At 53.4% G+C, this 13,728-nt stretch overlaps 1 protein-coding gene across 1 annotated transcript; it reads left to right on the top strand.

Moving 5' to 3' along the window:
* Positions 1–687: 687 nt before the first annotated feature.
* Positions 688–12,413, top strand: IP6K3 (inositol hexakisphosphate kinase 3). The gene is made up of 6 exons (XM_063178041.1): positions 688–797; positions 4,185–4,532; positions 8,102–8,282; positions 9,426–9,598; positions 10,223–10,398; positions 10,999–12,413. The coding sequence occupies exons 1-6, from the start codon at positions 701–703 to the stop codon at positions 11,449–11,451; spliced, it is 1,428 nt and encodes a 475-aa protein (XP_063034111.1). The 5' UTR covers positions 688–700; the 3' UTR covers positions 11,452–12,413.
* Positions 12,414–13,728: the final 1,315 nt, after the last annotated feature.

The raw sequence follows: 13,728 nt of genomic DNA, 5'->3' as shown, positions 1-13,728 counted from the left end.
CAAAGGTATTGGGGGAAATAGGTAAATATTGTATACGTAGTTTTGGGTATAAAGATAAGTGACCACCCCGGGGGCTCTCAGTGTGCTCAAGGCTGGCTGCTGTGCAGACCTCTGTCGGGCCAAGAGAAAATCTTGTAGATAAAAACTAATAAACACTGAAGACCGAGAAAAAACCTGAAGACTCTTTTCGTCCTTTGGAGCACGGGCTGCCCAAGGCCATCCCGAGCCTTTCCAGGCCATAAAAACAGCCAAGAAAGAGACAACCTCCTGCCCAGCTCTGGGCAAGCCCCAGCCTTCCCCTCCTTTTGCCCACACCCTTCCCTTGCCACAGAGGGGTTTGGTGTCCCCCAGCCCCTGTCACCCCCTGTGCCTCTCCTGCTGCATCTCCCCGGGTGTTTTGGGAGCTCTGGGAAGCTCCATCCCTCTCCCAGTGTCACCCCACTCTGCAGGGAGGTGACAAACCCGAGCTGAGGGGGGGAATTCCGTGGAAAACAGATGGACACAAACAACTCGGCGGTTGTTTTCCTGGAGAGCCGATTTCCCAAGGCAGCCGGGGCGTGCAGCCGGCTCCTCTCGTTCTGTTCCCTTCCCCTCACACGCGGCTGTGCCCTGTCCCAGCCAGGCTGTCCCTCCCTAGCACAGCCCCCTGGAATGTCAGCTGGACATTCCGGGCTCCTGCCAGCGCCACCGCACTCGGGCCATGCCCAAATGCTCCCTCATTGCTCCCTCTGGAGCTGCAGGCAGAAGCAGCGAGAAGCCCGGCCCAGGCAGCCCCCGGTGGGCACTGGCAGCCCCAGGTGAGCTCCGGGCTGCATCCCAGGGCAGCAGGGACGGGGCAGGGTGGGCACGGCTTTGGAGGTGCCTGGGAGGGTGGCAGGAAGGTTCTGGCTGGTGGGAAGGGGTGGGAGCAGCAGGGACAGGCGGCACTTGGGGCTGGAGGGAATCTCTGCAGTGACCACGGAGCTGGTGGCTCTCGGCTCTCCATGGTGGAATGGCTGGAGAGTGTTGGGCTGGGAGGAGGGGAGGGAGGTGCTGTGGGTGGCAGACAGTGGGCATGGGGGTGACGGAGCCTGTGCCCTTTTCTGCAGAGTGTGGTGGCACCAGATCCTGTGGTGGCGCCGGATCCTATGGTGACACCGTGTCCGTGGTGGCACTGGGTTCTCTGGTGTTACTGTGTCTGTGGTGGCGCCGGATCCTATGGTGACACCATGCCCGTGGTGGCACTGGGTTCTCTGGTGTTACTGTGTCTGTGGTGGCACTGGATCCTGTGGTGGCATTGTGTCTGTGGTGGCACCATGTCTGTGGTGGCACCAGGTCCCAGCTCTGGGGCTCCATGCAGGGCTGGTTGTGGCTCCAGGTGAGCTCCAGCACTGGGAGCTGTGCACACACAGATCTCAGCCACATATCTCAGCTTTTCTTGCCTTTTAATGAAGCAAAGAATCAGCAGAGCAGGGCTTGGAACCGACTCTGGAGCTCTGGGATGCTCCAGGAGCAGGGAGGTGACCACGAGGGGTGACACTGACAGCACAGGCCTGTGCACAGAGCTCTTGTTTTTAGAGGGATTTTGCATTTTAATATTCCTGGGTGTTTCTGGCCTGGCTGTGCATTGCCCTGGGGCCACACGAGTCCTGTTTGGGGTGGGATGGGATGGGGTGGGATGGGGTGAATGGGGTGGGATGGGATGGGGTGAATGGGGCAGGTGCCACTCAAAGATTAGAGAATTGAACGTGCCCAGTTCCCTTTGGCTTGGTTTGGAGCTGGGACAAACAGCCTATTTCACTGAGACTCCTCTGACATTTGGCCCTGCCTGGGAGCAGGGTGGGAGGTGACAGTGCCAGGGGAGCAGCGCTGTCCCCAGCACTGGGACAGAACTCATTCAGCCCAGCCAGGAGCAGGGACACCTTCCATGGTTTCCCCAAATCCCCATCCCTCTCCTGGAGAATGGAATATTTCTCCTCTCTGCAGAGGAATGTTCTCCATATCCTCCTTCCCTGGTATTTCCTGGCTCATCTCCACCTGCAGCACCTGAGCTGCTTTTCCTTTAGCTGGAGGAAAAACGCTGACAGATTCTGGTTTTTCTTGGAGGCTCTGGATTTATCTGTAATTCTGTGTATTTTTAGTGACGTAAATATCTCCTGGCATTTGCGATACCTTGAGCCAGTGGAAGTGATTTATTTCCAGTGTCTTGTTTCAGGGGAGCTCAGTGTTCACAGGAACATTTATCTGCTCCGAATGGATGAGCTGCTTCCCAGCAGAAACTCCCAGAAAAGAACCTCCTTCTCCTACAGCAAATCCTGCTCCGAGTTTTGCTCGGGAGAAAACATTCGGGAGCTTTATCAAATTGTGGATGGTTTTTCCCCAGCTCCCTTCTCAATGCTAAGGTTGCCAGAGCTGTCAGGGGGTTGTGGCAGCAGAATCTGAGCCTTGGACAGTCTCAGAAGCAAGAAAGGATTTAAGTCATGTTGTTTCCTGCTCCAAAGAGGTGTTATGACAAATCCGCTTGCTGTTGGCTTTTCTCCTTCTTTTTAAGGATGGGAGGAAGAGAGGGCGCAAAGCCACACAAAACAAACCGCAACAAACCTGCGGCTCCTGAGGCGGAAAATCCTCTTTAAAAATTGCCACAACTTAACAAAATGCTTTTATTAACGCCCAGGAAAGCTCCGAGGAGCCGCTGGAAAGCGCTGGGCTCGGGGGCCTGGCTTTGTTCCTTGGGGAAAGGTAATTGTAGAGCAGGAATTCCTTCCCCAGGAGGAAAAATGGGAGGGGAAAAACCCCACCCTGGGGGAGATAAAGCAGCGTTGGGAGGTGGGAGTGGCTCTTCCCTGCCTTCAGCCCACCCCATCCCACTGCTCCAGGTGGGGAACAAAGCAGGAACCTGCCCCAGGTGCTTCTCCCTTGGGGTTAATCCCAGCAGGGGAGATTTGAGCATCACAGAATATCCGAGTTGGAAGGGAGCCAAAGGGATCCGAATCCTCAGCTCTGGATCCTTCCTGCAGGACGGGAATGGTCCAGCTCCAGGGAAAGCCCTTCCCACAGAGCTCTGCCCACCCTGGGAAGCTCCAGGTGCCTCCAGGAGGTGCCACCACCCCTGGCAGCTGCACAAGGAAGGGTGGCAGCGCTGCCCGGGTCACATCTGTCCCCTGGGGCTGGCAGGGGTGGAGCTGCTCAGCTGGCAGCACATCCTGGAGGCTTTCCTGGCACAACTGGACCTTGCAAAGGCATCCTTGTCCCCTGCACTGGGGTTCTGCTGGCAAAAATGGGGTGCAAAGCTCCCCCACAGGCTGTGCTGAAGCTGGAGCAATCAGGAGAAAGGGCCTGTGCTGCCATGGACCCCTCCTCAAATGATGATTTTCATAATTTTTTCCCATTCCTGTGAGTCTGGGATGTGGAGTGTCCATCTCTGGTATGAAGCCAGCACCAACATCAGCTCCTTTTTGCCATCCTTGGTGCCTGTGGGATTCAATGGATTTAATTCCTGATGTGCAGGAGCCATCCATGGGTTTCCTGTGAGGAATGGAGAAGGAGCAGTGTTGGTGGGTGCCGCTGCTGGGGATGCACCAGGGATGTGCTCTGTGGTTTTCCTACACTGCTGCTTTAGAGCTGAGACTTGCTGTAAGAATCAAGAAGGAATTTCTGGAATCAGGCATGGATGCATTGCTGGGGGAAGGATGGAAATCTGGGTGTGAGCCCTGTAGGTGCTGCTGTGACACATCCACAGCCCCTGGTGTGTCAGCCTGGGAAGGAAAGGCTGCTGCTGCTGCTCAGGGGTTCAATGACAGGGAATGTCCCAAACAGATTTCTCTGGAAGCTGCAGGAATTGTTGCTCACCCCTCCTGCACTGTTGGAGAGCAAGGGAGCCCCTGGGGACTTGCAGGGGCTTTGCAGCAGCTCTGCTGTGCAGGGAATGTCCCAGGGAAGGCCTGGCACCATCCTGGCACGGCCTGTGGGACAAACTGGGGGTGTTCCACAGCATGACTGCAGTGTGTTAATCCCTGATCCTGCTGCCTTGATGAGGTCACTGCTTTGATTCACAGCTCTTCTGATCGCCGTCTCCTGTCCCCAGCAGATCAAAACCGGGCTTCCCTGGACTCTCTGTGCCAGCCCCTGGGCACTGACAGATGCCATCCCACCCAGCTGCTGGGTGACCCCTCTCCTCTAATTCCTTCATTCCCTCTGTTTTGCAGATCCCATCGGTGAAAGGGCAGCGTGGAGGAAAACCCAGCGCGGGGGGAACAGCAGAGTGGGTGAAAGCTGGCCCAGCCCTGCCCGTGGCAGCCTGTGTTTGCCAGCTCCGTGTGCTGCTGCTGAGGGGTCTGCAGCCCCCTGGGCTGTGCCCGGCACCATGGTGGGTCAGAGCCCTGCCGAGCCCAGGGCTGCTGTGCTCCTGCAGCCCTTCGTGCACCAGGTGGGAGGCCACACCAGCATGCTGACCTACGATGAGCACACCATCTGCAAGCCCCTGGTGTCGCAGGAGCTGAGCTTCTACGAGTCCCTGCCCCTGGCCATGAGGCAGTTCACGCCTCAGTACAAAGGTAAGGGGAGCACAGAGCCCTCACCCTCCTAAAAACCATCCCCAGCTGCTGCAGTGGGGCCTTTCCAGGCACTGAGGGTTTTCCTCTGAGTTTTCCCCATCCCTGACCCCCTTTCCCAGCTGAATCTCTCAGCCCCTGGAATGCAGCTCTGGGAGAGCAGCAGCATTTTTTAAAGACATCTTCCCTCCCTTCTCTTTCTTATTCCTTCAGTATTTTCTGCTTTTACTGCCAGGCTTGTGCTGCTCATAAAGCTCCTGACCCTGGCTTTTGGGGGAGGCGAGAAGCTCGGTTGTCACGTAAAAACTTAAAATATCTCTTGGTCCTTCGGCGTTACAGCAAAGAGCTCAGTCAGCTACGGCTCCAGTGTGCTTCAAGCCCAATCTCTCCCTTTCCCAGAAAGTCAGGGGCCTCTGCAGATTTATGGGACAATATTAAAAAGATGCTTAAGGGAGAAAAGTTTCCTCTGAGTGGTTTCCTGTGGCAGGAGCTGGGGTTTGGTGCTGCAGCACTGGGCCCTCGCTGATAAAGCTGTTAAACAGTCCCAGTTTAACCAGTCCAGGGGTGCCCTGGTTATTCAAACCTTTGTGTCTTCTCCTATTTCAAATCCCAGAGAATTTATGATGAGGGGTAATTAAAAAGCAATTCTCCAGTCTGGCATTGGGCTCAGAGGTTTATTCCTCTCCTGGCTGTCCCAGGCAATTAAAGAGGTGGAACACTTTCCTGTGAGGATGATGAGGGGGATGATCCTCCCTCCATCCCCCATGCACACGTATCCATGTACCTCATCTCTATTTCTGGGCTGTGGGAACCATTATGTAATGGTCACATTCTGGTGACATTCTGTGTAATGGTGACATTCTCCACAATGGGGATCAAATATCATTCGAGCTTCACTCCAAGCCTGTGGCTTTTCCTGCTGATCTCACCCATATCAGGCACTTTGGTGACCTCAGGACCGACTTTTATCCCCTTTGAAGGCTCTGTCTTGTCCCACTTGGGCTCCCAGGGGATGCTGGGCTTGTTTTCCAGCCCAGTTCTGCTCAGGTTCCCAGCGCCCTCAGCCGTAGATGAATGTGCTTGTAAACACAAAAATAAACCCACAAACCTCCTGAGAGCCTCTGGATGCCACCAGTGTGGTGACAGCACCCAGAAATACCCTCTGGCTCCTGGCTGGTGCCGGCAGGAGGGGCACTGGGGTGTCAGTGACACCAAAGACACAGACAGGCACCCCAAGGCTTTGCAGAGATGTTTGCCCACTGCAGCAAGGGAGGAGCTCTGGGGGTTGTCTGCCACACACAGGTCATGGCAGGACACCTGCAAACCCCCGTGGAATCCCCCCAGGAGACAAAAAAGCACTCTCCAGGCTGAGCTGTAGGTTTTTTGAGGACTGAATTTCCAGCTGGGAGGAGGGAGAGGATCACATTCCCTTCCAATTTAACGCTCGCTTCTCGCCTTTGAAAATCTCCCCATTAATTTTCATATTAATGGCTGATAGTTAACAACTCTTATTTTCACGCTATATATAAGATTTTTGGGGCCAGCCCGTCAGCACTATGCAAATGAGCACAGCCCTGCTGACTGCAGGCAGGAACTGGGACAGTTTTTAAGGTTATGGTGTTTGCAATCGAGGGCTCTGGTCGCCTCCCCGTGACTTTTTAAAATGGAAAAGGCTTTGATTTAGGGAAAGACACGCTGGCTTTTTTTTTTTTTTTTCCCATGCCTACATCCCCTGAAAATGTGAAGCAGTCATCCAGGCTGAGAGGAGATTTGTTTGCTCTCAGAAATATGGATTTTTTTAAGAATAGGACTCAGGGAAAAGGTAATGCTGGAGCCTGAGCAAGATGGAACTCCCTGAGCTCACCACAGAGGGCTGGGAGGGCTAAAAATATTCCTTTTTTGCCTTAATGAAGGTTTGCAGCCCCTCAGCTCCCTTGGCAGAGCAGCCTGGGTAGATTTCCCCCCATTTCTGTGTAAAGTCAGCCCATTTAACCCAGCCTGTTCACAATAATGCTGATTGTACAGCAGAAGGGACCAGGAATGACTTGGGGAGGGAAAAGCATCCAAACCCAAGGTTTGGGGTGCAGGACCTGAGGAGGGATGAGCACCCCAGTGCAGTGGGGGTGGCTGCAGGGACAGTTCAGGGGGGGGAACCCCTGAGGCAGGCACAGGAGGCAAAGCCTCTGCTGGGTGTTTGCTCTTGGAATGGAGAGAAGGGGCTTTGCACCTTTATTTGCTTTGGCACCTTTGCTTGGGAGAGCAGAACTGTTTGTTAAACTGCTGAGATCACCTCCCCACATGCCCAGCAGACCTGGGGAAATGCCCTGGGCACAGCTGGATCCAGCCCAGCTCCCCATGCCCTGAGCTGGGCTCTTTCCAGTGCTGCTTTTGCTGGTCCCACTGCCCTGTCCCTGGTCCCTGTCCTCTCTGGGAGCTAGCAGCTCCCCAAGCCCCAAATCACAGAATGAACCAGGCTGGAAAAGACCTTTGAGACCACCAAGTCCAATCTGAGACCTCACCTAAACCACAGCACTGAGTGCCACATCCAGCCTTTTTTAAACACATCCACAGTGACTCCACCACCTCCCTGTGCAGATGATTGCAGTGCCCAATGACTTTTTCAGTGAAGAATTATTATTTTTTTAATATTTAACCTAAACTTCCCGTGGTGCAGCTGTGCTCTGAGACAGCCCCGGAGCGTGGGGAGGCTCAGGGAGCCGTGGCAGAGCTGTGGGAGCAGGGCTGGCGTTATCAGCCCTTCCCAGAAAGGTCAGAGTCACTTGAGACGCGCAGCCAGCCGGCCCCGTGCCAGGGACGGGCTCGTGTCGGGCTAAATCCGTGCTGGACTGGCTGGCATTTGAGCCCTGTGATTCCTGTCAGAGTCAGGGAAAATTGCAATGTTCAAATGCAGAATGGTGTTTTAAGCATTCAGGGTGGAAAAAATAACCTCCAGGCACAGTCCTGGTCCTTTGAGGGCACAAAAACAGGACGGGTGACACACCAGCTCCCCGTGGGATATCTGGGTGCTGGTTTTGGTGCTGGGGGAAGGACACGGCCATGACAATGTGTGGGCAGAACTGCCAGCCCATGGCCACGTCCCTGCCCTGCTCCCAGGGCTCTCCAATGAAAAGAAGCAGTTGGCACGCTGGGTGTCCTTGGAAAATGCCTTGTCCTCAACCCTCCCTTTGCCTCCCGCCAATGAAAAGTGTTTCCAGCCTTGTCTTTAAAAAGCTGTCTTTAAAAAGCACTTAAATCCCTTGTGATAAATAAACTGGGAGCTCCTGTTCTGGACTGGGGGGCTTTTCTGGGTCACCTGGGGCACAGCAGACCTCGGAGGGGTGGGGGACAAAGGAATGTGTGGTTCAGAGGAGGCAGATTTCAAACTGAGCCTTGAGAGGAGGAACACTTGAAAATCCTGAGAGTATTTTCCAGGGTCTCAGCCTAATGATGCTTTATTGGGCTTGAAATCAGAGTGGGATCAGTGAAAGGCCACCAAAACACCAGGTGGTGACCAGGCCTACATGATACTCTATGGGCTCATCTCTGTCTCGTTTGTTCTCCCCTCTGTCCAGGCATTGTGTCCGTGCACCTCAAGAAGGACAGCCTGGGCAACCTGACCCTGATTGCGAGCCCTGGCCTGGGCCAGCCCGACACCTGCGGCCGCCTGGACAGCGCTGGGGGTGACCCCGCTGTCACCTTGTGGCACAAATGCAAGTGGAGCCACACCCAGGTCACCAAGACCTTCAAAGACAGGTGAGGGTCCCTGCAGTCCTCCTGGCTGGCATCTGCCACTTGGATGGGTTTGGGATGGGTTTGGTGGGCCAGCTGTGGGTTTAGGGCAAAAGGGCCCAGCCAAGGTGAAGAACAGCAGAGCCAAGCCCTGTGTGTGTGGTTCTGCTCTTCCCTGGTGTGGGGACAGAGTGAGGTGGATCTGGGATGTTGTTGTTCAAATATCTGCCTCAAATTCTGCTCTAAACCCCATTCCTTGGAGCACAGCAGGCTACAGGAGAGGAGAGGCCATGGGAGAACAGTCACTGAGCATGGAATGTCCCTTTGCTGGCAACAGAGGGGCTTCAGTGCCATCCCATCCCATCCCATCCCCATCCCATCCCATCCCACTCCATCCCACCCCATCCCACCCCACCCCATCCCATCCCATCCCATCCCATCCCATCCCATCCCACCCCATCCCATCCCACCCCATCCCATCCCATCCCATCCCATCCCATCCCATCCCATCCCATCCCATCCCATCCCATCCCATCCCATCCCATCCCATCCCAGGGAAGAGCTCTCCCAGGAAGGCACCCAGTGCTCCCAGCCCCTTGCCTCACAGAGGTTTTTTGCAGGACATCCTTCATCCCAAACTGGTTCAGAGCAGCCCTGGGCCACCCGGGACTGGAGGTGGAAAATCCCTGCTGCCTTTGGAGTGATGGGAGTGGTGGAGTTGGAATGAGCAAGACCAAGGAATGACCCCCCAAGGCGACCAGATCTTCTCATCACTCTTTCCCTCCCTCCCCTCCTTGGAGCCAGCCTTTCCAAATTGGGAATCATTCCCATTGTTGGACCATTTGCCTGTGCTGTGCCCATTAGGTGGATAAATAGAGATCCCTGGCAGCTGGGGCTGTGAATGGCTTTTCAAGGGAGCCAGCACACTTTAAATTATAATGAAAGAAAAGTATTGGCAGGCAGCAATAGCTGGCTTTCTGAAAATTACTGTTATGGAGTAACAAAGGATCTCTGCAGGTTGGGTATGATCAATATGGTTCCTTTGAGAGTCCCTGAAAATCCACCTTATCAAGTTTGAGGCTCTACAGGAAAAGAAAAAAATAGAGAAGAGAATATTCTCCTCTGGAGCTTATAAACCTGACATGTCCCTTTGTGTGCTTTGTCTAGCTGTCCTGGGAAGATGCTTTTGAGGACAGACCTGCAGTACCACACAGATTCCCTTTTGGAGGATGCAAATGGGAAGCAGGCAGAAAGGAAGAGCTACAACCCCTGGGGACTGCACTGTCACCGGCAGCACCTGAACCGCATGTCCTCCAAGCACAACGAGAACAAACTGCATCGTATCCTTTCTCCTCCCTCCCCTCCAGCACAGCCCTGGCTACAGATAACAGCTGGGAATCAGCGTAGGGTTTATTGCAGGGGAATGCATCCCATCCTTTGCACAGACTCTGGGAAAATAAGGAATATTCTCTGTTATCTTGTAAAAAAAAAAAAAAAAAAAGAGAAAGAAAAAAACACATTTCCCATAAAGAGTTCTCAGCAGAAGTCAAAGATCCCCTTGGCATGCATTTAAAAACACAACTATACAGGAATTAGCAGCTGCCTCGCCTTTTATTTTCCTATTACACTTCATTACCCACCAGTCATGTGAGTAATAGAGTTTAACAACTTCCCCCACCCACCGGAGCGAGCTCAGCACCTAGGGAAGGTGTCAGAGTGACAGCCCAGGGCTACGGTGTCACTGGAGAATGGAGCTGTTGGGGCTTTAATTGGTAGGGCTGTAGTACAGTAAATTAACTGGAATTGGCAGCGAGAGGCCCATAGCAATGACACGTCGGAGAAATTGGCTGAGAAAGTCTCATTACAGTTGTGAGCTGCTCTGGAGAGTGTCAGCAGTTGCTTTGATTTAAGGCCTCTTTCGATTAGAATTTCAAAGTATTGGGTTTCCCTTAAGTCGCGCTCAGAGTTTCTCCTGCTGGAAAACGTGGTGTCCAAGTACAGCTACCCCTGCATCCTGGACCTGAAGATGGGCACTCGGCAGCACGGGGATGACGCCTCAGAGGAGAAGAAAGCTCGGCACATCAAGAAGTGTGAGCAGAGCACCTCGGCCTCGCTGGGCGTGCGCATCTGTGGGATGCAGGTAAAGGCTCCATCCCCTCAGGGTGTTGGTTCCCCCCTTGGTTCCTCGCTTGGAGCCAAGCTGGAACCTCAAGGGGCTCTTGGCTGGTGTGAATTGAAGGAGTTTTATTCTCTTTTCACCCAGAACACAGGCTGTAAAATGTGGGAATCCTTAAAATCAGAGGGTTTTGGGAAAGCTGCAAAAGGCAGGCCTCAGAAACAGCAGCACTGTGTTAGAGATAAGCAATAGCCTTAAGATTTGACAGCAGATATATAAGAAGTAGAAAGTAAGGACAAATAGAACAATGGTTTGTGTATTGTTTTGTCTGACCACAGTGTGTCAGTGTCAAATGTTAACCACCAAAGTAGTTATATAAGTTTAGAGTTAGGCACTAATTTGGCAGCACAGGATTTGAAAAACATTAAGGCTAAAATCTTTATTCAGTGTCACTGGCAGCAGATCCCTATCTGGAAGCTTGGGCTAATTGGGGTGTTGTTGGTTATGGTCTTGGGATAGGGTTGGTTATGGTGGTGGGACGTGCTATAGGGCATGTGAGGCATCATTCGTGAATCCCTCACAACTCAGGATGATTTCATGGATTATTCCTCCGTTCCCTTGCAGGTTTACCAGGCAGACACCGGCCATTTCCTGTGCAAAGACAAATACTACGGGAGGAAGCTCTCTCCGGAGGGATTCCAGCAGACCCTGCGGCAGTTCCTGTGCAACGGGAACCAGCTGAGGACAGACCTGCTGGAGCCCATCATCCTGCGCCTCAAGGCCCTGCTGGCCGTGATCAGGAAGCAAAGCTCCTACAGGTTCTACTCCAGCTCCCTCCTCATCATTTACGACGGGCAGGAGCACAAGGAGGGTGTGGATCAACACCTCCCCTTCCCAAAAACTCACAGCACGAACCCCTCCAGGGTGGATGTGAGGATGATAGACTTTGCCCACACCACCTTCAAAGGCTCCAAGAGCAACCCCAACCCCACCCCGTACGATGGGCCGGACCACGGCTACATTTTTGGCTTGGAGAACCTCATCAAAATCCTTCAGAGCCTGTTGGAAGGGAAGTGAGAATTTCTGTGATTTCCTAATGACTGATAGCCCTGAAAATCCCTCCTGGGGTCGGCTGTGTGGGACCCTCCAGCCGCTGGATGCGGCACGGAACGAGCACGGATCAGTCGGGAAGTGCTGAAAATTTTCCGTGTGCCGTCACTGAACTGAAGCGTGGAAAGCAGAGAGCTGGAAGAATCTGCTCTCTCTGCCATCCATCAGAAGATTTATTCTCCTTTCTGGTTTTACTGCTGTCCTTGATTTATTTGTGAGCCAAAGAAAGCATTACTTGGGAAAAGTCTTAATGATAAACCAGGAGATGCTCGCCCCGCAGCCGAGCGGGAGGAGGGGGTTTGAGGCAGGAATGAACAGATGCAGCTTCCATTTGGAGCTTCCCTTCCTGCTCCTGCTCAGGTGGGAGGGAAAAACACCCTCCAACATTCCCAGTGCCCCTGGCTGGGATTCTCTGTGCGTGTGTTCAGACCAAGAGCTGCACCTCACCAAGCTTTAACATCCCTGTGGGGTTAGAACAGGGAATTTTCCACGGATTTCCTATGAAAGAGGCTCCACTGGGGCTGGAGGTGTGGGAATGCAATGACTCTGTCAGGTATCAGCCACAAAAAACATTCACATCAAGGGATTTTTGCTTAAAAAATACAAGAAAAAAGGAAAAAAAAAAACAGTGTGAGATTGAGTCAGGGACTGGACGTCAAAGGTCACCCAGAAATTCTTTGATACAAATATTGTGTGTGTGTATGTGTGTGTGTGTGTGTGTGTGTGTGTGAAGGAGACAGTAACAAAAGACTCTAAAAATAATGTTTACAGCTTTTGTGGACAGATTTTATTATCATGATGGAACAAACACAATTCCTTCCTGCATGGTGTGGGAAATCTGAAGGAGAAGTCCTTGCACAAGGAACAGAGCTACAGAACTCCATTACTGGGGAGAGGGGATAGAAATAAAATTGTGGAAATAAGTCCCACCATTGTCCATCTCTTTTTCCCCTCCTGCAGCATCCTTGAGGTACATTTATCCTTTGTTTAAGTCCATCATTTTTTAAGAGAGCTGTTATTGCCACGGGTTTAAACACCAGATCCCAAGGGAGACGCTTCACTTGGATTTACAGCACAAAGCTGGGGAGCTGCTCCAATTTATAGTTGGAAAATTTAAGACATCTGGCCCAGTTGTGTGTTTTGCTTGGCCCAGACTCCACCTGGGAAGACTCTTGTTCAGTGTTGGGTTATTGCGTGACCACAAATTGTAAAAAAAAAGCCACAGACACTCAATTTCAATAGGGGTTGAGCCACAGATTGTCCTGGCTCACAGCAGAAGTCTGTGATAAGACTTTGTGGATGGGTTTGTACAGAGCCACCTGAGCATTCTCAGGGAGCACAGCAGGACATGGATGGAGAAGGGTCTGGGTGTGACACCACAGCCAGGACGGCTTGTTGGGCAGCCCCTCACTCTTCATTGCTGCACAGAAAACAATTTGTTGGCTGAATAATTAGAAAAATCTCCATGTGTCCTCCCTTTTCACCCTTCATACACCTGCACAGTGTGGCTGCCCCATCCCTGGCAGTGTCCAAGGCCAGGTGGGACGGGGCTTGGAGCAACCTGAGATAGTGGGAGGTGTCCCTGCCATGGCAGGGGGTGGGATGAGATGGAATTTAAGGTTCCTTCAATTCAAACCATCTGGGAAGGGTCTGGATCATCAGGGGGAGCCTGAGGGAGCTGGGAAGGGTCTGGAGCAGGAGAGGCTGAGGGAGCCCAGAAGGGTCTGGAGCCCAAGGAGAGGCTGAGGGAGCCCAGAAGGGTCTGGAGCAGGAGAGGCTGAGGGAGCCCAGAAGGGTCTGGAGCCCAAGGAGGGGCTAAGGGAGCCCAGAAGGGTCAGGAGCATCAGGAGAGGCTGAGGGAGTTGAGAAAGCGGCTGAGTCTGGAGAAAATGGGGATTAAAGGGGAACCTTCTGTCTCTGCACAACTCCCTGACAGGAGGGGACAGCTGAAGGGGGTCGTGCTCTGCTCCCAAGGGACATGACAAGGGAAAACACCCTCAAGCTGAGCCAGGGAGAGGTTCAGGTCGCAATTTCCTCACGGAAAGGGCGGTGAGGCTTTGGAAGGGGCTGCAGGGGGGGATGCTGGAGCCCCCACGGCTGGAGGCGCTGCTCCGGGCTGCCGACAGCTCGGGCACCGAGCGCACTTTGGGACCCGCCGCCCCTGTCAGGACTTTTCCCCCTCAGGCGTTCCCGCCCAGCCGCGGCCGCACGTGACCCGGCGGCGGCGCCACGTGACCCCCCCTC

This window comes from Melospiza melodia, chromosome 28, assembly GCF_035770615.1.
Source record: "Melospiza melodia melodia isolate bMelMel2 chromosome 28, bMelMel2.pri, whole genome shotgun sequence".
Lineage (NCBI taxonomy): Eukaryota > Metazoa > Chordata > Aves > Passeriformes > Passerellidae > Melospiza > Melospiza melodia.
This window is presented reverse-complemented; position numbering and strand designations above follow the sequence as displayed.

Coding starts and splice junctions, on each gene's coding strand:
- IP6K3 (XM_063178041.1), top strand. CDS start 701: ATGCCCAAATGCTCCCTCATTGCTCCCTCTGGAGCTGCAGGCAGAAGC. Junction 4,533..8,101: donor GTTCACGCCTCAGTACAAAG/GTAAGGGGAGCA, acceptor CCCTCTGTCCAG/GCATTGTGTCCGTGCACCTC. Junction 9,599..10,222: donor CAACGAGAACAAACTGCATC/GTATCCTTTCTC, acceptor AGTCGCGCTCAG/AGTTTCTCCTGCTGGAAAAC.